Genomic DNA, 25,506 nt, shown 5'->3' on the forward strand with positions numbered 1-25,506 from the left:
TGACTCAGCACAAATTTTCTTTTTAATTAAAAAAATGTCATTAGCACAGATTTTTTTTAAAAATGGAAGAAATTGGATGCCAATTTTATCTCACTTAGCCTACTTTTCATTTGACATTGGCCAGTCTCCCGCATCGCAATAACTTCATAAGTACTAAAATTCTCTGTCTCTCGCTCTCTTACTAGTCTTCCAACTCTCTCTCTCCCCCTCTCTCCCTAAAAACTCCATCCCCTCTCTCTCTCTCTCTCTCTCTCCACCCTCTATCTCTGTCTATCTCATCGAGAGGGCCTGCGGTCCTGAAATGCGATATTAAAGAACGAATTATTATTGTTATTATCATTATTATCTCTCTTTTTTTTAACGTACGTGTAAAAGAAGAATTGTAAATAAGCTTTTTTTATAGCTTATACGGGACATCATATGTCATTGTCATTTATCATTAACATTTGAAAAAAAATCTTCATTTTATTATGTCATTTTAATCTTAGAGTTCATGTTACATCATAATAATTAAAAAATATCAAATTTACAAAAATCAAATCAAACAGTCTCTCTTCTCTTTTCTCCCTCTCCTGTTCCTGTTTTGTATCACTTTTCTCTTTCTGTCCCCCTCTCTTTTCCCTCTTGTTCCTGTTTACCTTCTTGGCCACTGAAGGAGGCGGCGGCCGATTACCCCCCCCCCCCCCCCCCAGCCCTGCATGATCCACGACTGTGGATTTACCGGCGCGTCCCACGTGTGTACGTACATGTTTTCTTAGTTCTTTTTCTACGCATGCGCAAACCGCTTTTCAGTTCGCGTTCCAATCGAAAAAGGATCGTACCAAGCGGAAAAAGCTTACCGCGTGTGTTCCGCCATTTTGTGACGAGTTTAATCTACGTGAGTCTGAGAGAGGAGAGTTTACACCGTGTTCTGTTCCTCTATTTGTAAGTCTTAACATGTAAATCACATCTCATTTCATGTAATTTTGTTTTAAGAAGTATTTCACTCATCGATTAACCGTTTTTCAATCTGATGTTATGTAAAAATCGAAGTTTTTACGACTGCTGAGTGTGAGTGTGATGAGAATGAACGAGTATGAACGTGCGCGTGTACTAGTTGCGTTCCGCTAGATTTTGTTTTTTGGCTCGGATTGACACCAGTCCCAACAGTATATTTAAACAAGTTTGCATGTTTTATTTCATGAATCTCTAACATAAGTATTAGACAATATTATTAATGAAAAATGTACATTCTGGTGTGTGTTATTTAACATATTTTCAGTGAAATCCAACGGCAAACGTAAACGCTAACAATTGTTTTTTGTGTGATGTGATGAAGCTTGAATTTTGAAAGGGGGGGGGGGGGGGGGGGTACTACCTGTCCGGACGCTGAACAAAAATACAGCTGTCTCTTTTGCGTTTGGCCATAGGTCTAGGCCTTCATTGTAGAAAAGTATCCATTGATTTAGCACTAAAATGATTCAATTCAAACTGAGACTAGTATAATTCAGTTTCTCCTTCCTATTTTTCTGCTAGTGTTTTAAACAAATGAGGGCGCTAGTTCAGAAGTCTTTGACCCGTAACTCCAGCGTGGAGATACCCAACTAAAACATAGGTCTACGCCAAATGAAGTAAATATTCATCAAATGTCCAAATAAAGGTCATGATTTAAAAGTTGGATATAGATCTACAATTGATGTTGGGGTGCAGACGCGCGCGTGTGTTCAGTTAGCGAAAGCCAGAGTTTATTGGGTCAAAAATGGATACGAAAGTACACTAGCGCCACTTTAATTTTTGCAGACAGTGGAGTGTCATTGCTAGACATTATTAAAAAAAAATTTACAACTGAATTATGGTCTTTTTTCTGTGAAGGGGGATGATATAAATCACAATATTAGGATGTTTAGATTTATTAAGATCTTAGATTTTAGATAAGCAATAAACTGATCTTGCTGATGTGTTCATTTTATTTTTGGTCAATGCAATATATAAATTGTGTGTGCTATCCAGTTAACCTCGCTTTCATGATTTCCTTTGCCCTTCTAGATAATGTCAAGTGGAAGAGTCTATGTTGGAAGGTTGAGCTACCAAGCTCGAGAGAGAGATGTGGAAAGGTTTTTCAGAGGTTTTGGTAGAATACGTGAGATCAATCTAAAAAATGGCTTTGGGTTTGTGGTGAGTATAGCACTTTAGTACCAGTAATTTTTTCAACACTTATTAGTATGACTTATTAAAAGAAGAATAATAATTATAGGATCATTAAGTTGATTATTTTGATAAATAGGAAATGCTTTTACAATTGTTTTCATATATTTTTTTTCTTTCTGGACGACATATGATGTTACTCTTTTGTTCCTTCAGGACCCTTAATGAAAATTATTCCTTTCTTGTTTCAAATTCTCTTCCCTTCTCTGATATAAAAAAAGATCGGGGAAAATACACAAAAATCGACTTGACAAAACAAACTTAAAAATTTATAAATGATAGTAATGAAAGAAATAAAACTTGAAAGAACAGAACACTGACTTGTAAATCAAGCAATAAACACTTCATACTTTAAAACATGCACTTGGAAAACGTTGAAATGTAAATCTTACAAATTAAACACAAGTCATCTCGGTCCCGCCAAAGTTCACATATGGTTGACTTGATTCTTAAGTACATGTAGCTCCTCCTACTAAGACATATTTACAAAGTTTTGAAATTCTCTTCAAATTTTGAGTGTTTTTTTTCTCTCTCTGATTTTTGATTGGGTACAATAAGTCTTCCGGTTGTTTGTTTCAGAAGAAAGAAGTAGTCATTTTTAGTCCAAACAATTCTGAGGGAGGGATTGCTGTCTGTAGCATGTAAAGGGTTCATGAATTCAGTAAAAGAAAGTGAGATGAGTTTATCTGTCCTTTATTTCATTCGCAGGAATTTGAAGACTACAGAGATGCTGATGATGCTGTGTATGAACTGAATGGCAAAGAACTAGTTGGCGAAAGGTATGAAATCCATCACATAGAATTGATCTTTGTTTTGCTCTTCATGTTTCTATAGGGCCATATTTTATGCAACAAAAAAACAACATTGTAAAATAAGCTCTTTCAGTATATAAATCTATACTTCAATGATGTGTATTACATATATAACAAGTATACAGAACTGCCCAAGTATTTAATTTTTTTAATTTTTGCTCTTTGCAGGGTGATTATTGAACATGCGAGAGGACCAGCCAGAGGTCGTGATGAATACAGGTATGGATACCGAAGAAGGGGAGACAAGTGAGTATTCTTATGCTTGCTGTCTTCTTGCCTTGCCTTCGCTCTTCAATTTTATATTTTATTTTTTTAAGTCGAAACACAGATCTTAAATGGGTCTTCATCAGAATTAAATTAAGGTGCGCAATATTTGCCTTGAGGGGTTAAAATAATCATTAAGTTAAAAAAAAACTGCACCTCAGAGAGTCAATTAACACATTTAGTTTGTGATCTCAAAGTCAAACCTGCATTGACTAAGCCTTTATTAAATTTAATTATTTAGCTATTATTAGTACACTTCTTGTTGTTAAAGGTAAAAGACAGGTGAAGACACTATGTTAGATGACATTTTTACAACAATATCTAGAAAAAAATGATGAGTAAATAAAGATAGCCATGTGGGAAAAAAAATTTAGTTAAATATTTTGATTTGGTTAATTTCAGTTAGAAACATCTTGTCAGACATTTTACATTGCTTCCCCCATGTGTAAGGCAATATATATGCAAATGATAGCGTACCTCTAAGAATTAAAGAATTTATTGTAAATTCCAATGTAATTGAATATAATGGTTGAAGTCTCAGTGGCGCAAAGTGCTGTTAGGAAAAGCAAGATATGCGGTCATGGATCAAATAGCTCAACCTCTTTGGCTTCCTGTAAGTGTTTCAATTGATTTATTCAGTCAACTCTAGATCAAACATTCTTTTAATGAAATTCACTTCTCTCTGTAGTACAGTCAAAATATGAAAAAACCTAGAACTAATTGCAACAGAAATGATTCCACTTGCATATAATCTGGAATAGCCATAAAAACAACATACTCAAAGTTGACAAAAATTGAAGTGGTGGATCAGTGCCTAATTTGCATAAATTCAAAATGGCCGCCATGTCAGACCCTGGTAGACACACAAAACCTATTTTAGCCTATATCTCTAGATCTGATACACATAGAAAGCTAAACAAAGTGTCTTTACCCATGCTTGGGGGATCAAGAAACATGATAATAGCATTATCAGCAGCTAACAACTACTTCTTGACTCTTAATTTGCATAAATTTGCATATAATTAACCCTTTTTAAAGTCAAAATGGCTGCCATGTTGCATGTTTAAAACTATTTCTCATCTGATACTTATAGAAAGTTGATTTTAGTGCCCTTATCCATGTTTAGGGGGTCAAGGAACATAATTATAGCATTATCAGCAGCTTAGAACTACTCCTTGACTCTTAATTTGCATAAATATGCATATAAATAACCCTTTTTACAGTCAAAATGGCTGCCATGTTGCATGTTTAAAACTATTTCTCATCTGATACTTATAGAAAGTTGATTTTAGTGCCCTTATCCATGTTTAAGGGGTCAAGGAACATGATTATAGCATTATCAGCAGCTTACAACTACTCCTTGACTCTTAATTTGCATAAATTTGCATAAAATTAACCCTTTTTAAAGTCAAAATGGCTGCCATGTTGCATGTTTATAACTATTTCTCATCAAATACTTATAGAAAGTTGATTATAGTGCCCTTATCCATGTTGAGGAGGTCAAGGAACATGATTATAGCATTATCAGCAGCTTATAACTACTCCTTGACTCTTAATTTGCATAAATTTGCATATAATTAACCCTTTTTAAAGTCAAAATGGCTGCCATGTTGCATGTTTAAAACTATTTCTCATCAAATACTTATAGAAAGTTGATTATAGTGCCCTTATCCATGTTGAGGAGGTCAAGGAACATGATTATAGCATTATCAGCAGCTTATAACTACTCCTTGACTCTTAATTTGCATAAATTTGCATATAATTAACCCCTTTTAAATTCTAAATGGCTACCATTTTTTCATGTTTAAAACTATTTCTCATCTGATACTTATAGAAAGTTGATTTTAGTGCCCTTATCCATGTTTAAGGGGTCAAGGAACAAGATTATAGCATTATCAGCAGCTTATAACTACTCCTTGACTCTTAATTTGCATAAATTTGCATATAATTAACCCCTTTTAAATTCTAAATGGCTACCATTTTTTCATGTTTAAAACTATTTCTCATCTGATACTTATAGAAAGTTGATTTTAGTGCCCTTATCCATGTTTAAGGGGTCAAGGAACATAGTTATAGCATTATCAGCAGCTTAGAACTACTCCTTGACTCTTAATTTGCATAAATTTGCATATAATTAACCCCTTTTAAATTCTAAATGGCTACCATTTTTTCATGTTTAAAACTATTTCTCATCTGATACTTATAGAAAGTTGATTTTAGTGCCCTTATCCATGTTTAAGGGGTCAAGGAACATAGTTATAGCATTATCAGCAGCTTAGAACTACTCCTTGACTCTTAATTTGCATAAATTTGCATATAATTAACCCCTTTTAAATTCTAAATGGCTACCATTTTTTCATGTTTAAAACTATTTCTCATCTGATACTTATAGAAAGTTGATTTTAGTGCCCTTATCCATGTTTAAGGGGTCAAGGAACATGATTATAGCATTATCAGCAGCTTATAACTACTCCTTGACTCTTAATTTGCATAAATTTGCATATAATTAACCCCTTTTAAATTCTAAATGGCTACCATTTTTTCATGTTTAAAACTATATCTCTAGATCTGATACACATAGAAAGCTAAACGAAGTGTCTTTACTGATGTTTAGGGGGTCAAGAAACATGATTATAGCATTATCAGCAGGTTAGAACTACTCCTTGACTCTTAATTTGTATAAAAATAATTAACCCTTTTTTTAAAAGGTCAAATTGGCTGCGATATGTTGCATGTTTAAAACTATTTCTCATCCGATACTTATAGAACGTTAATTTTGGTGCCCTTATTCATGTTTAGGGGTCAAGGAAAATAGCTCGTTAGAACTTAGGAATGTTTTTGTCTAACATTTTATAACCATAGTTACAGTTAAACAGGAACAAACCACCGTTCTTTTAAAGATAAAATTGAAGAATTTGAAACCATCCTTGTTTATCGGCTTCTTTTATTCTTTGAATCCAACACAATTGTTGTGCTCTGGCAGATAACTGGTCCATTCCAAATAAATAATCCAGTGGTTGCAAAAACAATTTTCATTTTGTCGAGAAACAGCAACAGGGCCAGACGGAATCTCTGCCAGAATGTTGAAGGAAACCGCCGATTAGATCTCCCCTGCGATCACCCTGCTTTTCCAAGCCTCCCTTCATCAAGGATGCGTTCCATCAATGTGGAAGAAGGCACTTGTAGTTCCCATCTACCAGAAGGGCTGCAATTAGTCATCCCCGGTTAACTACAGGCCGATTTCACTGACTGCGATCTTATGCAAGCTGTGTGAGCATGTTGTTCACTGTGCAGTTATCCACCACCTCATACATCATGACATTCTATCTGACAATCAGCATGGCTTTCGGAAGCGCCGTTCTTGTGAGACACAACTGATCCTCACCATCCACGACCTTGCTAGAGGACTGGAAGACAAGGGTCAGTATGATGTAATCCTACTAGACTTTGCTAAGGCCTTTGACAAGGTCTCTCTCAAACGACTCCTTCTCAAAGCCAAACATTGTGGTATACACGGCCTATTACTCTTCAGTGGATCGAGAACTTCCTGACTGGCCGTACCCAACAAGTCATACTGGAGGAATCAGCTCTGAAGCCAAAGTCACATATGGCGTACCCCAGGGTAGCGTCCTGGGTCCATTGTTATTTTTGATCTACATCAATGACCTACAAGATTGCATTAGGCATTCAACCACACGCCTTTATGCTGACGACTGTCTGCTCTACAAACCAATCAGATCGACCCAGGACTGTGACAAACTGCAAGAACATCTAGACAGGCTCCAGGACTGGGAGAAGACGTGGAAGATGGAATTCCATCCCTCCAAGTGCCAGGTCTTGCGAGTGACCAACAAGAAGAAGCCACTCCTTGGCTTATACACCATCCATGGTCATCAGCTGGAGCAGGTCAACTCAGCCAAGTACCTCGGGGTCCACATTGATCAGAAGCTGAAATTCAATGCCCATGTAGATGCCGAAGTCAAGAAAGCAAACTCTGTATGTGCCTTCCTGCGCCGTAACTTTCGACACTGCAACCAAAAGATCAAGGAGGCTACGTATGTCACATACACTAGACCCATAGTGGAGTATGCTGCAACAGCGTGGGATCCACACACCCAAAGAAACATCAACAAAGGTCGAAATTGTTCAACGCAGGAGTGCGCGGTACGTCTTTGGCGACTACGATCGTACCAGCAGTGTTACATCTATGACGAACAAACTAAAATGGCCCTCGCTAGTTAGAAGACGTCTGCAAAGCCGTCTTGCAATGCTGTATCGCATCCGCTTTGGTCTTGTTGACGTTGAATGGCAACAAAACCCTAAGGCAGCAACATCTGTAACAAGAGGTCACGGATCCCGCTTCAGAGCGACACTGTGTACTAGCCAAGCCTACATCAGCTCCTTCTTCCCCAGAACTACCAAGGACTGGAACAACCTTCCAATAGATCCAGCCTGCTCACTCTCCCTTGAGGCATTTAAGTCCTCACTGGGAAAGAAGCACCCCTAACTGCCCCCACGGGATTAAAAGATTTTACTCGCACCCTGTACATATATGCACAAGGATCCTGGCCAGCAGGCTCACATAGGCTCCTCACATACACACACAGTGCGCAATCTTCAAGGCCTTGAAGCAGCACTTTTCTTGGAAGAAATATAAATGTAAATGGTAGATACTTTTGCAAAATGGTTGAGACATTAAGAAGCACAACTTCTAATTCTTATCTTTATCCACAGGTTGCCAGATAATCAAACATAAACATTTGCACCTTACATCCAATGATTGATAAATGCATCATATTCTAATATGGATGCTCATTTGTTCTCATGATTTTCTTTCTACTTTGCAAATTAGTGTCATCAAGTTGTATTTGGTATAAATGCATAGGTCCTTATTTTAATCAGAAAGCATTCCTAGCAAACTGTTAAGAACCATTCTAATTTTCTGAACACCAGGTGAGCCTTGTCATTTTGCTTAAGTTTAAAACAAAGTTTTGGAATGTTGATGATATTTGAAAAAGAACCCCGGTAAAACAGCAGGAAAAGTAGAACGATAACTATTTTTCTCAGAAATGATGTTTATCTTATAGTAATTTATGTGATCTTATCCTAGTTTATGGCAACTGGGTATGGAGGTCCCAATACTAACGGTTCCTTAACCATAGAAACAGGGAATCTGCTCAGTTCCATTAAAAAAAAAAAAATTCTCAGAACAAAAAAATAAAGAATTAATTACGCTCTGTGGAAACCTATTTAAGTTTAATGAACCTAATAATATAAATTGTATGCAATTATGCAAATATATGTAAATATGTAACTATTTATACATTATATGCAAACCATTTGTAAATATAATGTAGATTCGGTGATAGTTTAATTTGCTAATAATTCTATCATCAAGTTATATTACCATAAGGACTTGGGTAAGACACCAAGTAAATGTTCTCAATAATAGACATTAGCTATGAGTCAGATTATTCAGAGTTCTGGTGCTTCTTTGCCATTTTCTTGCCTTTTAACTGAATGTTAAATTTTCAATGTTTTATGTTATTTAAATATCTTAATAAATGCAATTTTTTTCTGTGTTCAATGCAATAATGTAATAATTGTTAATTAATCTATAAATACAGTTATTGTTAGTATTATTGATCTTATTATTTGAATATTATTCAAATTGTAATAGTCTATTCAGTGTAGCTGCAGTTTTTACTTAACAACAGTATTCCAAAGTTTATTCTGAAATCTCATCATTTAGGCGAAATATGATATATAGCTTACTAGGTTTTTTAATATTCGCAATTACACTATAGAATTTTTATTTATCCAATAATTCTAAGTAAGCCTATTGTAATATTGTAACTATGAAATCAGTATAACTGCAATTTTTTAATTAGTAATGATATTCAAAAAAATCATTTGTGTAATATACCCTATTAGTAAGCTGTGGAATATGGAATTTGCAACTTGAAATGACACAGTGATTCTCATATCATTGTGTATGTTTTTGCTTAAAATCCATCACGCCTTATGACTGAAGCTTATTTTTATATTTTTACATTGACGAATAATCAAAATTGAATTGAAGTAAATGGTACAGTCAAGTTTGTTAACCAAAGAAAATGGTTAAAACACCAAACTTTAAGGAGAATTCCACCCTGATTATAAGTTGGTTTTAACAGAAGCAAACAAATTAAAGAAACAGATCAGTGAAGGTTTGAGCAAAATACAAGAAGAAATATTTAAGAAAATTATGAATGTTTGAAGTTGTAATCAAGCAAACATAAATTGGCAACACCGTGACGTATATTGTGAGCTACTCTAAAGAAAATATTAAATCATGCATGCACCTTAATTATATAATCATTGTTCATATGTTCCTTGACCCCTAAACATGAATAGGGGCACTAAAATAAACTTCTTATACATGTAAGTATCAGATGAGAAATAGTTTTAAACATGCAACATGGCAGCCATTTTGACATTTAAAAGGGTTAATTATATGCAAATTTATGCAAATTAGGAGTCAAGGAGTAGTGGTAAGCTGCTTATAATGCTGTTATCATGTTCCTTGACCCCAAAAACATTGGTAAAGACACTTCGTTTATCGTTCTATGTGTATCAGATCTAGAGATATAGTTCTAAACATGAACAAATGGCAGCCATTTAGAATTTAAAAGGGGTTAATTATATGCAAATTTATGCAGATTAGGAGTCAAGGAGTAGTTCTAAGCTGCTGATAATGCTATAATTATGTTCCTTGACCCCCTAAACATGGATAAGGGCACTAAAATCAACTTTCTATAAGTATCAGATGAGAAATAGTTTCAAACATGCAACATGGCAGCCATTTTGACTTTAAAAAGGGTTAATTATATGCAAATTTATGCAAATTAAGAGTCAAGGAGTAATTGTAAGCTGCTTATAATGCTATAATCATGTTCCTTGACCCCCAAAACATTGGTAAAGACACTACGTTTAGCTTTCTATGTGTCTCAGATCTAGAGATATAGTTTTAAACATGAAAAAATGGCAGCCATTTAGAATTTAAAAGGGGTTAATTATATGCAAATTTATGCAAATTAGGAGTCAAGGAGTAGTTCTAAGCTGCTGATAATGCTATAATTATGTTCCTTGACCCCCTAAACATGGAAAAGCGCACTAAAATCAACTTTCTATGACTATCAGATGAGAAATAGTTTCAAACATGCAACATGGCAGCCATTTTGACTTTAAAAAGGGTTAATTTTATGCAAATTTATGCAAATAAAGAGTCAAGGAGTAATTGTAAGCTGCTTATAATGCTATAATCATGTTCCTTGACCCCAAAAACATTGGTAAAGACACTACGTTTAGCTTTCTATGTGTATCAGATCTAGAGATATAGGCTAAAATAGGTTTTGTGTGTCTACCAAGGTCTGACATGGCGGCCATTTTGAATTTATGCAAATTAGGCACTGATCCACCACTTCAATTTTTGTCAACTTTGAGTATGTTGTTTTTATGGCTATTCCAGATTATATGCAAGTGGAATCGTTTCTGTTGCAATTAGTTCTAGGTTGACCCCTTTTTTTTCATATCTTTACTGTACTACTGGAAACAAAAGTGATTGTGGCCATGTTGCACTATTCAAGTCTCTATTTCTTAGATAATTCTTATATATTTTTTAATATTTGTTTGCTAGTAACTCTCAACTTATCCAATAGTTTAATAACGCCCTAAATATATTATAATGCGTTTTATTTTGCCGCAAAATTCTATTAAATAATCCCAACTGAGAAGATTTTACATGTTCGAGTGCAATCAAAATTGCATATGCCATTTCATGGAAAATTGTGTGTACTAATGCTATGAATCTTGCACAGTGACTTGAGAAAGCCAATTCTTGCCTTGAATGGTCAAGTACCCCCTTATTTCTATTATATTTAGCTTTCTTGCAGGGAACCTTACATCTTAAACGATTTCTCGTCACCAAATAAACATATAATGGTCTGCAATTGTACAGAATCTACAGGATGAATATGCTTTACTCCAACATCACAGGTTTGGAGGAGAAGGAGGCGGCGGAGGCGGAGGAAGGGGAAGAGACGGAGGAGGAGGTGGGGGTGGAAGTAGGAGCTCACAAAGGCAAGATTTTTTTATTTTTTTTTAGCCAAAGTGAAAGGAAAAAAAAGGATAACTTGCAGATACACTTCAACTGAGCCACATCTAGCCACCTTGTTTATGATTATGTGCAGAATGTAATTCTGTTTTGGAAATGATGAATGTACAATCATGGAATGGATCGTACGTTAAATTCATGTGTCTTTGGACTAAATTTTTCATTGTTTACATAGCTACTATTAATGCAAGTGCATGTTAAGATGCTCGTTGGCGCAGTGTTTAAAGATGGTGGGCTTTAGCTCTGATAGTATATTCCTTGTTACTTCAAGCATTGCATCTTTGCCATGTATAATTCACATTGCGCTCGGTATAGTCATTCATGATTATGTTCATCAGAGACCAGAAGTCGTCAAAAATCCATGAAAATAATTTGTCAATATTAATGACCTCCTTAAATACGTGTTCAAGGTGATGTCTTACAAACTGATATTCTTATTTAGTTCAATCTAGGCACAACCATATTTGTGTGTTTTCTAGTATACTCTTTAAATGCCAGGCTGAATGTTAATTGCGAAATATTGATTACACCATTGTGTCTTAGGTTATTCTGAATATTCCATTTTCTCCCGTTTGTCTTGGTTCACCACTTTTTTTTTGTATATGAATGCTTTGTATTCCATGTCAGTTTAACTGATTTTCTGCTTATTTCCTTGTATGCATGCTTGTAAATTTTGTTTTTCCCCATTGACACAAGGTGCAGCTTGTATACAGCTATTGTATTTGACAGGTTCTTTATTCATGTGTATTGTTTCTGTTGAGGGCTGTTTGAGATGCTCTCTAAAATTGATACGAAAATGATAATTCAATTCAATTCAGTAAAAAGCAGTGAACAGACTTTTGTTGCCATAGTCCTGCTGCTGACAACCAAGTAGCAATGAGGCACTAATATATAATTTGTTTGTGTTTTCTTTACAGATATGGGCCCCCAGTCAGGACTGAATTTCGCATCGTTGTGGAGAATCTATCCAGCAGAGTTAGCTGGCAGGTAGGAACCTAGAGGGCTTAAAGAATATTGTAAAAAAAAGTTTTCACATTTTCACTATCAACAAACATGTAACATGTTAATTTTGTAATAATCTCTGTATCCATTGTCCAATTTTCTTATTTGAATTCAAACTATAATTATTTATATCTATTAAAGCCTTTTGGAAAACAGCGTGGGGGTGCTTTTATTTTCCATTTCATTACATACAAAATATCCTTGAATAAATAATTACTTTTTTTTTCAATTGAAGAGTTATTGATGTAAACTTAATTATGCTACCATGTTATCCTCTCTTCAGCACTCTTAATACTTTGGAGATGTCAGGGTTCTTATTACTGGCTAATGACTGTGGGCTAAGCTTTGCTGTGAGGTGCAGGCTCTCTCGCGAGGTCTGACTGAAGTGTGTCTCTAAAGAGAAAGGTTGAGCGAGACGAAGCACCCCACAACCCCTAGGGGACGTTCCCTCTTGGCCTACCATAATTCTGGCACTGCACACTCTTTGAGATGTACATGCTCCTGCCATCCCCTGTAGTCAGATGACGGCCACCTGTTAGCAAGCATTTAAAGCTTGCTTTTGGCTATTTGGAGGAGGAAAAAAGCTCTCATCAATTTTCTTAATCAAGTTCTGGATCTGGAATTTAAAAAAAATGGGAAAAAGTGGGAGGGATTTCGTAAAGCAGTGCTCTTTTTGAGCACTGTCTTACCACCGCTGTCATCTATGGCTGGTTCCTAGAGCGATAAAAGTATAGAAGTCTGGTTGAGATGGTCTGACAGCCGGTGGTCAAGTGATCGATCTATCTGGCTGGCTGGCTTGCTGCCCCGCCCCTCTGGTGGTGCTCCCCTCTCTGGTGGCGCTTCCCTCTCTATGGCTTGGATTACAGTGCTTAGTATAAAGAGGCCTTGTTTCGCGTTGAGCAATACCAGACACATGTGGTAGAAGGTATAGTAGTATGTCTTATGTGCAGCTACTGAATTACCCCTGTTACAAAGTGTGCGCCTTGCAAGAATGTCCAGATGTGTATGACCTCCCACATTGTGATGTATGGACTCACTAAAAGTAGTTCCCTGACAGAATGCCATTGAATTGAACTTTATCACTATACTTTTGTAAAAGAACCAAAGTATTGAGCAGAAAAGGTGATGATAACTGTTCAACTGTGACTTTCTAATCTTAAGAAAGAAAAAATAGCTATGTTTTGGGGAAGGTTTACTTCCTGATACTTCTTGCAAGGCACACTAATGCGTGTAGTGTTCCATATGTAAAAATTATGATCAATTTAGTGGAAGCAGTAGATATGTAAGATGCATATGTTCACCAGTTGTCCCTTCGAACAGACAAGAACAGGTGTGGTCTTCGATGGCATGACGGCAACAGGATGCTACTGATGCCCGGACTATGGCTGGATGACTCGTATCTGCTGAGATGATGTCTTATATTCCCCGTCTGGCTCCATCTGTTACTAATGAAACTCACATTCTCTCTTATCAATACATCTATCAACTAGGATCGGCCAGTTTATATTCCTTTTCATTAAGCTTTTAAGTACTAAGAGATGTGTTTTTGTTGTTGACTTGATAATTTGATAAGATGCATATGCTGTGCATGTCGATTATTACCCAACCCAACAAAAGACAATAGAAAGTGTATATTAATTTGTGCATGTTGTCCAGGATGCTGTGTGAAATATGACCAATAATTAATTGTGGATCATTATTGCTATACCTAATTTACCCATCCACTCTTTTACTTGACTAGGATTTGAAAGACTACATGAGACAGGCAGGAGAAGTCACCTTTGCTGATGCCCACAAGCAGCACAAGAATGAAGGGTAAGTGCAATGAATGCCCAAATTGTGTTCGAAATGGGGTAGAATTTCATTTTGACATAATAGCCTAGAAGCCACCAAATGTTGACTGCAGAAAAGAATAACTATATATTTAATTTTTTTAAACCATCTGTATCGCATCAAATCACTAATTGTAGAATATCACAAATTTGAGAAGCAATGAAATCATTGGTAAATTAAATTATATCCACTCAAGTATATGTTTTAAGAATACATCCTCTGAATTTGCCTAGGGTATGAACTACAGGAGTGTATCAAGAAATCCTTTTGCAATTTTTTTTCCCACATGGTAATACCAGCCTCCCCCAAAAAGGAGCTCACTAATAATCAATTTTGTCATGAATCAACAACCGTCTTTAAATCCTGCCCAGCCATTTGAAGTATAGAAAAGCAAAAGCAAATATTTTATTGTAAAATGATCAGCAAATGAGGGCTTTAATTTACAGAATGACAATACGTTCTTTGCTTGCTTGTCCATTGACAGAATTGTTGAGTTTGCTACATACAGTGACATGAAGAATGCAGTTGAGAAGCTTGATGGAACAGAAATCAACGGACGTCGCATCAAGTTGGTGGAGGACAGACCCTCATCATCATCTAGGAGAAGGTAAGATCTTCATGATCATCATTCTTTAGAACACCCCATGGGTCAGAACATTTGTCAACAGTAGAAGGAAAAGTTTCCAGACATCTTAATGTTTTATACCCTCTGTTTCCCAAGTAGTTTGTGATTTCAGCTTATTGTTTATCATCTTTTCTCCTTGCAAATTCAACCCGCTAGTTCTGAGTTATGACCAAATTTGTAGGATGACTTCATTTCTTTTCCAAGTATACATGGGATTTCTTGGATTCTGTGTTGAAAATTGCTTCATAATTTGTATTTTAATGATATTATGATTATTCATTTTTTCAAAGGTCAAGGAGCCACTCCAGGTCTCGCTCTCGATCTCGCCGTCGCTCCAGGTCTCCCCGAAGCAGATCCCGAAGCCACTCCCGCAGCCGGTCCCGATCACGATCCCGCTCTCGCAAGTCCAGGAGCCGAAGCAAGAGCCCTAGGAAGAGCCCAAAGAGGAGCAGGAGTAGGTCTCTCAGTCCAATGAAGCGTGATAGCCGCAGCTGTTCAAGAAGCAAGTCACCCAGGAATAGCCGTAGCCCTTCACCTATTGAGCAGAACAACAAGGGAATGTCAAGATCCAGATCTCCTAGCCCTCAAGATGATGATTAGACTGGGTTTGACGGAAGTCATGGTTTGGCCAAATGTAAATGTCTTATCTATCAATGCAGAGATTTGAAAGATGTACAGTTGTTTACTTTGTGAACTTTGTAAATTGACAATTCATATCAGTGACTGGAGTTCAAAACGCTTTGGCTCATTGCTTTTTACATCATATTAAATAATTCATTATAACATGTCGAAAATAAAAAGGTAGGTCTGTACTTCAATGTCAAACCTGTTGTCTGAACCATTGCTGCCAAATATCCTTTTGATGACTTGTCAGAAAATTGGTTAAAGAAGTCTAAAATTTTTAGTTGGTGGCTTTGGCCTGAACTTCTTTACTGCAGAAGACTATAATTAGAACAGGTCAGGAGTAAGCAACAGTACATTGGTACTCATTTATGTCAGCATGTTTGAAGTCAAACCTGAACAAAGAACACAAATCTAAATATTTTTACTATTTTAATGGTTGCCTTGCAGCATCCTTAGATTCGAGAAGGGATAACATACCACTGAGTCGAATTATCAGCTGCATGACATTTATGATGCCCTTTGTATATTGTATCTTTCCAAATTGTAGAAATTCTTGAAATTTGTTTGGAGTGGAGAGTTCTAGTACTATTGCTATGAAAGAGCTTTATATCTTTTCAAGCTAAACCTGAACAGTCCGCTCTCTGCAGAGACAGCATTTCCCTTCTTAGCCCCTTACTGTGTCATTCAAAGGTTCTGTAAGTCATATTTAGGCATTCCTTGATTCTATTTTTTGCTTTAATGTTAATGTGGAGTTCTAATTTGTGTATTTTTGTATGTGTCCTTTCATTCTGACAAGATACCTTTTTGGTGAATTTAAAATGTTTGTGATCTGGAGAGCTAATTGTTAACATTGCCCTCTTCAAATTTGTCTTTTTTTAGCTTTCTTGTACATGATTTTATTTGGGTAATTATGCTGAAGATTTTTATACATGTAATGTGTTGATGTAATATGCAGGATATGACACAGATTATATTCACGTGGAGACTGGAGCAAAACATCTCATTTACACATTCAAGGATGACAGGAGAGAACATTTGCAAGTCATAGGTCATTATCTGTACTCTGTGTGTACTTAACATCAGGTATAATTTGTGTCATGTTCTCCAGTAATATTTGAATAATGATTTATGAACAGGATTGTATTTTAGTAGATCAAGAATTTGTATGGTAACTTGTTTTTCACTTGGATTAAAAGAATGGAAGACAAAAACTTGTACCTTGTCAATTTGTTTCAAAGTACAGAAGCAGCTCTTTGTGAAAATACATGGTGCTGGATGACTGTGTGATTGATGTGAATGGAAGAGACATCATCTCTGCTCCTGTCTGTTTCTTTGTTAAATCTGGTACATGTATTTCCAGTAATGGCAAGTACTCATTGATTGAGATGTGGCAACCTAAACAATGAATAAAAATAGTTATTAATATAATGACTTCAAAACTTCTATCAATGGTCCAGACACATCTACTAATTCTCCCTCTCCTTTGTGACAATTATTTATTGAAGGTACCTTGCTGCCACTTGAATTAGTTTTGATTCAAATTTGTTTAATTTTTTGTGTGTACACGTTCAATCTGTCAATTTCAAAGAATTGGCATTTCATGGGTTACATGTAGATCAAGATGCCATGCATAACATTATGCTTCTTGCCATGAATATCATACATGGACTTGGTGACTGAATAGGCTATTTTCATAATGCATTCAAATTTATAAACTTGTATTTGCATAGTGATGAACTGCAACATTCACCTGTTCTGAGATTGAATTGAAGTTGACGACATGCAATCTTATCTCTGGTGATTTTTTAAATATATATTTGACAGGAAAAAAGCAAATCAATTTTAATATGAATGCATTATGAAGACTGCCTCGTTAATTAAGCATTGTGTGAGATGAGAAAGAGTATGAATCATGAAAGATAAGTGGCTTTATTATTAAAGGGCAATCCAACACCTGTAATAACTTATTGGTATGGAAGCAGAAAAATAGAGGAACAGAATAGCAAAAGTTTGAAATATATTAGTTATCGGACCAATACATGTACAGTGTATTATGAAAGTTTAGAATTTTTGAAATGTGAAATGACAACAATTTGCTCAGTGAATTGTGACAGAGACGTACAGTGTAGTACCAAACAACTCTGTTGGTGTACATACAAAACTCATTTATTTCTGATTTTCTTTTTTACCTTTGGGGCACTACTAAAACATATATTGGATAGTGATTACAACTTTCAAAATTCTAAACTTTTTCTGTAGAGTAAATTGCTATCAAGGTTGGATTTTCTTTTAAACTCCTTTAAGATTGCAAAAGTCGAAGATATTCCAAATTATCTACAATAACTAGAGGAGTAAAGCAGTGAAAGTTTGAGATTTGAAAAGAATATGAGCCCTAGTGATTGATAAAGGACAAAATGGCAACTTTATGATTGCCATAGTGAGTAGTCTTTATTTGGTTGTGTTGTAAACAAATTGCCGTAAGTTAATGTTTCTGAATCTCAGTTGTAGTTATTTGTGTTTTCCACAACATCCTGTACAATATAAATTTGTTCCTTAGTCGACTAAAACTACACATCAAGGGTTCAGTGACACAAAGACGTAACTACATATTTTGCCAAAATTAGTATTTGTTATAAAAATGTTCAGGAAAATGTGGGCTTTACAGGAAACACAAATACTTATAGGGATAGTCGAGTCTGGTTTTCAGATCGCAAATACCTTCAAAGTGCATGGTTGTTGCTCTTTTTCTTATCTTTAACATTTCTAGTGCCCTTTTAGAACCTAAAATTGCTAAGAAGGTAATTTTAGAACCCAAAATAAATTTAGCCAATACGATCATACCAATTCAGCTCCACTTTAAAAAAAATACAGTGACCGTTAATTAATTATTACAATACATGGGCCGGCTGATTGTGCGTAATATAACCAACATGAAAAAGGCAACATCGGCATTGGCTGAAATACAACGTAAAAGGCGCTTTTGTTTTTTTCAACGGCTGGTTTAAATTATCTAATATTTGTGGTGGTACACAAGTATTAGAAATTGTTATATTTATGAATATTTCAGCCGTCTCTAAACCGATTTTGATCTAAGAAAGATAATTTTTTTGTTTAAACTGTATGTTCTTTCAAATATGACGGTCAGTTTTTCATTATCTCACAAAAAATTATTTTGTGTAGCGCCCTCTGCAACAGAACTCAACTATCCCTTAAACTCCACCCGACGCCCCATTGAAGTCAATAGAGTGGTGAAGTGTGACGCCATTAAAAATCTATTTTTTAGAATTTCTTCCTTTTTTTCTTCATTTTCCGAAAGAGCATAAAAAATAAAGTCCAAATGTCGAAAACCAATTGAATATGCTAAGTATTGGCTGAGATATGACCATCTGAATAAAAAGATTTCCTATAAGAGTTCAGTGTTATTTTGCTCTGGTCCATAACTTTACAAGCCAGAGCACTATAACAACTGAGCTCCTTATAGGAAATCTTTTTATTCAGATGGTCATATCTCAGCCAATACTTAACATATTCAACTGGCTTTCGACATTTGGACATTATTTTTGATGCTCTTTCGGAAAATCAATTTTTTTCACAGAAATTCTAAAACTAGATTTTTATGATACACAGCTTCGGTACTCTATGGCTAGTGAAACATAGACTCGACTTCGGCCCAAGTGCTCAGTGACATATAAAACACTGTTTCTCAAAATGGGAGTCACGTCTTTGTGTCACTGACCCCTCGACATATATTTTAGTTCTTGCGAAATTCCATTCATTCCCTTATCTTTCATAAAATTTCCTCAGCTGTCAGCTGACATTACCAAGTTGATGCCTGGGAAGATTACCTAACTAGTAGTGGTATAACATTACAGCTACATCTCTCTGCCTGTCTCTCTTTCCCTCTCTCTCCTACCTCTTGGTATTTCTTTCATGGTGGTCCCAACCTAAAATTTCTAAAATTCAAACCTCTCATTCTTCCATGTTAAAACCCCTCGGAACCACACTATCCTCTCATCAAAACGTGCAAAACATGTAAAAAACACATTAGGCATACAGGGAATGTCGGGCATTTTGAACGAGTGTGCTGTAGTAGGAACCCCATGTCACTGATATTGATAACCCACAACTGGTATCATATGTTGATATATGAAACGTATTACGGTACAGCATACAGTGTGCTACAAAATGCAAGTTTTTTCTCTCACTTTTCTGCTGTTGTAACGAAGCCGATGTCTGTATGAATTACCATGTTTCAAAATACTTCAAATGGATTTAAGACATATAAGCCACATAAGATATTGGAAAAGCAATGTGCAAATGTTGTCTCTTCCTTACATTCTTTCTCTCTATCCTATACCCCCTCACATCCCTCTCTCCTGCCCCTCTTTTTAGCATACTGGGTGCTAAAATATTGTATGTTTCTGAATCATTGGCTCAATCTGGCCATACATTTCAGGTTGAAAAGACTTACTGAAAAGCATAAGAACTTAGTTTACTCAAAAAATCCTGATGTGTATCATCAGACACTTTTAGAGGCTTGCACAAAATTCTTCTAATCTGATACATGAATATTTAATTAAAATTTCAAAAATTGAACCCAGATTAGGACCACTACGACCAAGTGCTTTCCCATTTCCCCCCTAGAACTTCTATGTTGCACCCTGCATTGCAAATACTAGGTGTCTGAAGAAACGTTCGACATTTGTCATCATTAATAACCCCCAAAACTACATCTAGTTATCTAATATCAGATTGACGTTTGCTCTTGTAATTTTGAAGGACAGTTATTTTCACCCTACATGTATTTCTTTTGTTTTGAGTACTTAATTTTTAAAAATTCCACTATTTGAGATAAGAAGGTAATACAATCTTTGTATCCAAAATAAATTCAGAAAACAACAACATGCCTTGCACAGTAATTATCATTTAGGACAGTCGATCTCAAAATTAATTTCTCTGGATTACAAGAGGTGCTACGAAACCTAAGCTGGAATGCTGTGTTTGAAATTAATTGCTAATACTACACATAGATTTTATGGCACGTTTATCAAAAAGTAAAGCTCTGTTAAGAAATAGTGTTTCATATTTCATAAGACTTACTCCAAATCCTTTAACTTTACAAAGTGCAAAATTCAGTCTGATATGAATTCCAGCTTTTGTGTTACTACATTCAAAATATGTCACCTCACTCACCTACTACATGTGATATTAGAAATAAAATTGAAGAAGTATAGAATATTTTGGACAGAGTATGATTTACAGAATGTACAAATTGGCAATGCCGTTTATTGACAGTGTAACACCTACATACAGTGGATTGGTGTCTGTGCAGTGAACATGGTCTCCATAAAAGATGAAATATCAGAATGTCTTGACAATTATAAAAAAGAAAAGGATCAATACACGACATGTACTACTATTGGAGGACCACTCTACCACACAGCAAAGTTTCCAGAATTATCAGAACTGATTTAAACTTTGGTGGAACCAAAGTAAAAAAAAACATATCTAAAATAACAAAAATTTAGCATGATTATGTTTCGTTACTTCTGATTGAATTCTTTTACAATATATCAAAATGGGGGAATATCAGTTTAAACTTTTTGGAACTTTGATTTGTTGGTATTTTGTATGACCATACATTTTGCAATAAGTTTCATTGCAGTCACTTGTAAAACAATGCCTCTGTCAGCCTTCATGGCGGCCTTTGGGCAAAGACGAACAGGAAAAAAATCTTGCAAAACATTTAAATGAATATCTCAATTTTAAACAGTTACTAAACAAATCAATCAGAAAATAGAAGACACGGGGCACTTTAAGAAGCATTACAAAAGAAGTACAAAAATCCAAGAGCATGGACGAAGGTTTTGTTGGCTTCGGAATAGTAGATGATGTTTTCTGATCACAAAGTCCAAATGAACCATAGCAGCAGTAGTGACATGATCTACTGGCAACAATATTTACAAGGAACAACGACTAGTCTCCTGCTTCGCAATAGCCAGGGGGTTCCTGAAACCGAGGATAATCCTGTCACCACATGGTGATGTAACGATTCTACTTCGCAGTAGCTAGGGGGTTCCTGAGAACGAGGATAACGCTGTCACCGCGGAGAAACATCTTGGTGATGTAGCGATCTTTGTTGACAGGTTTTGACCTCTTCTTGCCTTTTCCTGCTTTGGGTGTTTCTGTCCACATCTCCTTCACATTCTCAAGGACCATATTGCAATGCCTGTTGAGAAGACAAATTCAAACAAAAATTGAGTATGTGATCAGATACAAAGAAGGGATCATGAAAAATTGCTTTAACCTCTCACTTAAAATCACAGATTTCAATTTTTGTCATACAAAATAATTAATCTTATAAAATGTTGTGAGCTACAGGTTGACGAATCCGCTAAGTTTTTTTTAAGTAGTCAAACTTACCATACCAAATAAAGTTCTTTTCTTGATTTCTGTCATTGTTTCAAATATCATGCTAAGCTTTTAAGATCGATTATTAATACATTCCTTATAAATAGTTTATTATAGAATAGATAAAGGTAGCAGGCAATCAGAGCACTATAACTGAATTGCACAATTTAACATAAATACTACACATCAACAAAATCATTTAGGAAATGTTTACATTTTAATTACGGTACAAATCAAAGTGATACCTAATACATTTTCTTCCTAAACCAATTAGACTATTCAAAAATATTTTTTTTCATGTCTAAACTGTGTTCTTGATCAGTACTGTACCTGTCAAATGCCTTGACACGTCCTAGTAATTTCTTGTTGTTTCTGCAGTTGATTAGAACCTGTGTGTTGTTCTTGACTGATTGAGTGAGTACAGAAAGTGGACCAGTGTTGAATTCTTCTTCTTCCCTCTTAGCCAGCTCCTCTTGGCTCATTTCTGTCTTGGGCTTTGTTAACAGCCTGAAGGAAAACAAAAAAAATAACAATCATGAGAAAAAGCACATGTGATGGGGAATTTGATAATTGGTTGGCATGCCAGCTTGTACTAACTTTGTAGGGCAGCATAATTGTACTCTATAATTCTACTACCGGTATACTTCTTTCACCGGTGTCATCGACATGGTCCTTGGTAGCTACTTGCGCCCTCTATATAACAAACAATGCATAATCGGTGACCATTGGTCCCCCATGATCCTCTTTTTCTTATGTTAACTGAGAGCTGAGTTGATGAGATAACCACCTGTCCAGTGACCTTGCAGAGCGGTCTAATCCCTCCTGTAAAGTATGGCAGATAAGCTTTAAAAGAAATTATGCCCCTTTGGTATTCTATTGCATTTTCTAAAAGGAGTACAACAGGTCTGCAACTATGCGGTAAGTCAGTTGGTAAGCGTTTTATAAGCACCGTTTTTATTATAATTATTTCCCCAATGAACTGGTTAGCACGCAAACATTTAACATCCTACATCCCAGTGTTGCACTGCATGCATTTCCGTCATATACAGCACATTTTACGGAAGCGTCATCAACACATTTCAGAGATCAACATCATTGTAATGCTGCTAATGCAGATCGTAAAGGAAGCAAAGCTGTATTGTTCTGATCAGAATTTTGCTAATTTTAGGTTATTTTACCAATTTTAAATTATAGATCTAGTGCATATCAATCGGAATAGGAGCGCAATATCGGGTAACCGAAGTCTACGTGGCGTGACCGAATACTGGGCAGAAAACTGCTTCTTCTTCTCTTGGAAATATTTTACTTAGCATCGACATTAGGTAGGTGTCTTCTACATGACAATCTGCGCGTCCATGGTGCATCCATTTTGGCACTGCGCGTGCGCTCTTAATTCACGATCAAGTGCACCGACAGGGCTCTATGCAAATCGCTGCTATTTTTAGCGCTTAAATCATGAATACGGTAATTGTTTGAGACGTGGGGAAATTTTACTTCGTATCGTTCTTTAATTTTTGTGTGCCATGATCAAAACTGGAGCTGCGAGCAACTGAATGAAGATTGACTAACTTAGATCTAGACCCTCATATTCGAAGCGTCGGATTTCAACAAAGGAACGTGACTTTACGCGAGACTGTTTTCACATATGATTTGTTTCGACAGAATATTAATTTATGGTCTACCTGCATATGAAATATCTAGTCCATGCATGTCGCAAAACTCGAAACTTTACAAAAAGTCAAAACAAAAGCCTGAATTAAAAATAAAAGTTGAAAGGAAGTCTTTCCCATTTTTGTAAACTCCAAAAGATATTTCTAATTCTACAGTACATGCCTCAAGACACCCAACTACGAAAAGGAAGAAACAAAAACTTGAGGTACCTGGAAGCCTGGCTGCTGAGATCACAGCATTATTCCAGAATCTCGGATAAGGTAAAGTACAACTTACAAGTAAAATAATGATTGCTGGTTTTACACGAAAGTCAACGGATGGGACTTCACTAATTTCTACCACCGATATAATTTTGATCTCAATAAAACATCTACTTTTCATGAATTACTGTAAAAATGCTTTACATAGTGAAGTCAAACTGTCTTACACTTGACAAAAAGCAAAATATAAGTATAACTTACGACATGATGATGAATTACAAGTACGATTCAATTTATGGCAATCCACTTCATATACGACATTCAATCGCCGAGCAACTTTCGCTGGTACCAAACAGTATTAGGTTTGAGTACGTACGAGTCTGTTGATCGAAGACGAGGTGCGGTCGGGTGGGCGCGGGCGGGCGGTGGTCGACCTGCTGAACAGCCTGGTTGATCGGGCTGGTATGGCCATCAGCTCCTGGGACCAGCAAACCTGTATCCTGCAATTCTAAAATTTGAAGAAAAAAAATTGAATTAGCTACTCATTTACAGTTATCTACACATATTACATATAAATTTTATTAAAATATTTCTATACAAATTATTTTTTGCATATTATACAGTAATGATAATATTTTAGTTTTAACGGTACCATTAAAATAAAATTGTACCTAAATTGTCAACTTTGTTTAGTTAGTAGCATAAATTGGTAGCGAGTTTAGTCCAATTGTAATGGTCAAATAGCAAAGATCAAATTCTATTTCTAAAGTAGAGCTTTTGGGACCTGTAAATCAGTGATCTGCTAGGACCACGAAGTTTTTTCCATAATTTGTGTATTTTGGGTCAAAAAAATTATATATTTATAAATAATAATCTTCATATATTTATATTTTTTAAGAGAAAGCAAAGAGGATCGAACCAACCCGCTCAGAGGCGGCGCTCCCGGGGGGCACAGTGCCCTCCCATTTTTTCAAGTAACCTAAAAGTGCCTCTTTTTACACAGGAAAAGTGCCCCTTTAACCTTGTAAGAAGTGCCCCTTTTTACAAAGGAAAAGTGCCCCTTTTACTTTGAAAAGTGCCCCTATTAATTTGTAAAAGTGCCCCTTCCCCTTTCCAACTCTGATAAGTCCCCCTTTCATTTTGACACGTACCCCTTTTCCTTCGACAAGTTCCCATTTTTTTTTGCAATAAGTGTCCTTTTTTTCATTTTCATAAGTGTCCTTTTGAATCTCTAGTAAGTGCCCCTTTTTAGGTACGAGAAGCACCCCTTTTCGCTTTTGATAAACGCCCCCTTCACCTCGATAATTGCCCTATTCACATCTGAGAGGTGCCCCTTTTGCTTTGACAAGTGCCCCTTTTCCTTTGTAGAAGTTCCCCTAAATTCCCCCTTTTAATAACTACCCCTTTTTAACTTGGATAAGCGCATCTTATAGGTTCACAAGATCATGTGCCCCCTTTCCTTTCTAATAAGTGCCCCCTTTTCCTTATGATAAGTGCCCCTTTTCCCCTCTTGTAAATGACCCTATTTAATCATGAGAGATAATCGTTTTACTTTGAAAAGTGCCTCTCCCCCTCCTGATAAGTGCTCTTTGTATCTCTAATAATTGCCCCTTTTATTTAGACACGTCCCCCCTTTTCCTCCCTAATGAATGCTTTTTTCCTTCTTGTAAGTGCCCCTTCCCCTTCGTCATAATTACCCCTTTTCATTTCTGATAAGTGCCCCGT

At 35.9% G+C, this 25,506-nt stretch overlaps 2 protein-coding genes across 4 annotated transcripts; one reads left to right on the forward strand and one right to left on the reverse strand.

The window, feature by feature from the left end:
- The first annotated feature begins 790 nt into the window (after positions 1–790).
- Positions 791–16,710, forward strand: LOC594205 (serine/arginine-rich splicing factor 6). Of its 3 annotated transcripts, none has more exons than XM_793653.5 (9): positions 791–924; positions 2,026–2,154; positions 2,893–2,963; positions 3,165–3,242; positions 11,298–11,381; positions 12,333–12,402; positions 14,159–14,232; positions 14,735–14,857; positions 15,166–16,710. In XM_793653.5, exons 2-9 carry the CDS (start codon positions 2,029–2,031, stop codon positions 15,473–15,475), a joined length of 936 nt encoding a protein of 311 aa, XP_798746.3. In that variant the 5' UTR covers positions 791–924; positions 2,026–2,028; the 3' UTR covers positions 15,476–16,710. The 3 variants fall into 3 exon arrangements, with proteins under 3 accessions (XP_798746.3, XP_003727843.1, XP_030855309.1); XM_003727795.3 differs by having other exon boundaries at positions 3,165–3,215; XM_030999449.1 differs by lacking the exon at positions 11,298–11,381 and having other exon boundaries at positions 3,165–3,215.
- Positions 16,711–20,751: 4,041 nt separating this feature from the next.
- On the reverse strand, positions 20,752–24,174 carry LOC754356 (small nuclear ribonucleoprotein Sm D2). The gene is made up of 3 exons (XM_001178435.4): positions 24,043–24,174; positions 22,241–22,417; positions 20,752–21,728 (listed from the first exon to the last, which is right to left on the reverse strand). Exons 1-3 carry the CDS (start codon positions 24,045–24,047, stop codon positions 21,554–21,556), a joined length of 357 nt encoding a protein of 118 aa, XP_001178435.1. The 5' UTR covers positions 24,048–24,174; the 3' UTR covers positions 20,752–21,553.
- Between the last annotated feature and the right edge of the window lie 1,332 nt (positions 24,175–25,506).

Source organism: Strongylocentrotus purpuratus, unplaced genomic scaffold (genome assembly GCF_000002235.5).
Source record: "Strongylocentrotus purpuratus isolate Spur 01 unplaced genomic scaffold, Spur_5.0 spur5_scaffold_5, whole genome shotgun sequence".
Taxonomy (NCBI): Eukaryota; Metazoa; Echinodermata; class Echinoidea; order Camarodonta; family Strongylocentrotidae; genus Strongylocentrotus; species Strongylocentrotus purpuratus.

Excerpts from the sequence above, each read along its gene's own strand:
- LOC594205 (XM_793653.5), top strand. The coding sequence starts at position 2,029 with ATGTCAAGTGGAAGAGTCTATGTTGGAAGGTTGAGCTACCAAGCTCGA. Across the intron at positions 2,155-2,892 it reads AAAATGGCTTTGGGTTTGTG|GAATTTGAAGACTACAGAGA; the intron begins GTGAGTATAGCA and ends TTTCATTCGCAG. Across the intron at positions 14,858-15,165 it reads TCATCATCATCTAGGAGAAG|GTCAAGGAGCCACTCCAGGT; the intron begins GTAAGATCTTCA and ends ATTTTTTCAAAG.
- LOC754356 (XM_001178435.4), bottom strand. Across the intron at positions 21,729-22,240 it reads CGTGTCAAGGCATTTGACAG|GCATTGCAATATGGTCCTTG; the intron begins GTACAGTACTGA and ends TCTTCTCAACAG.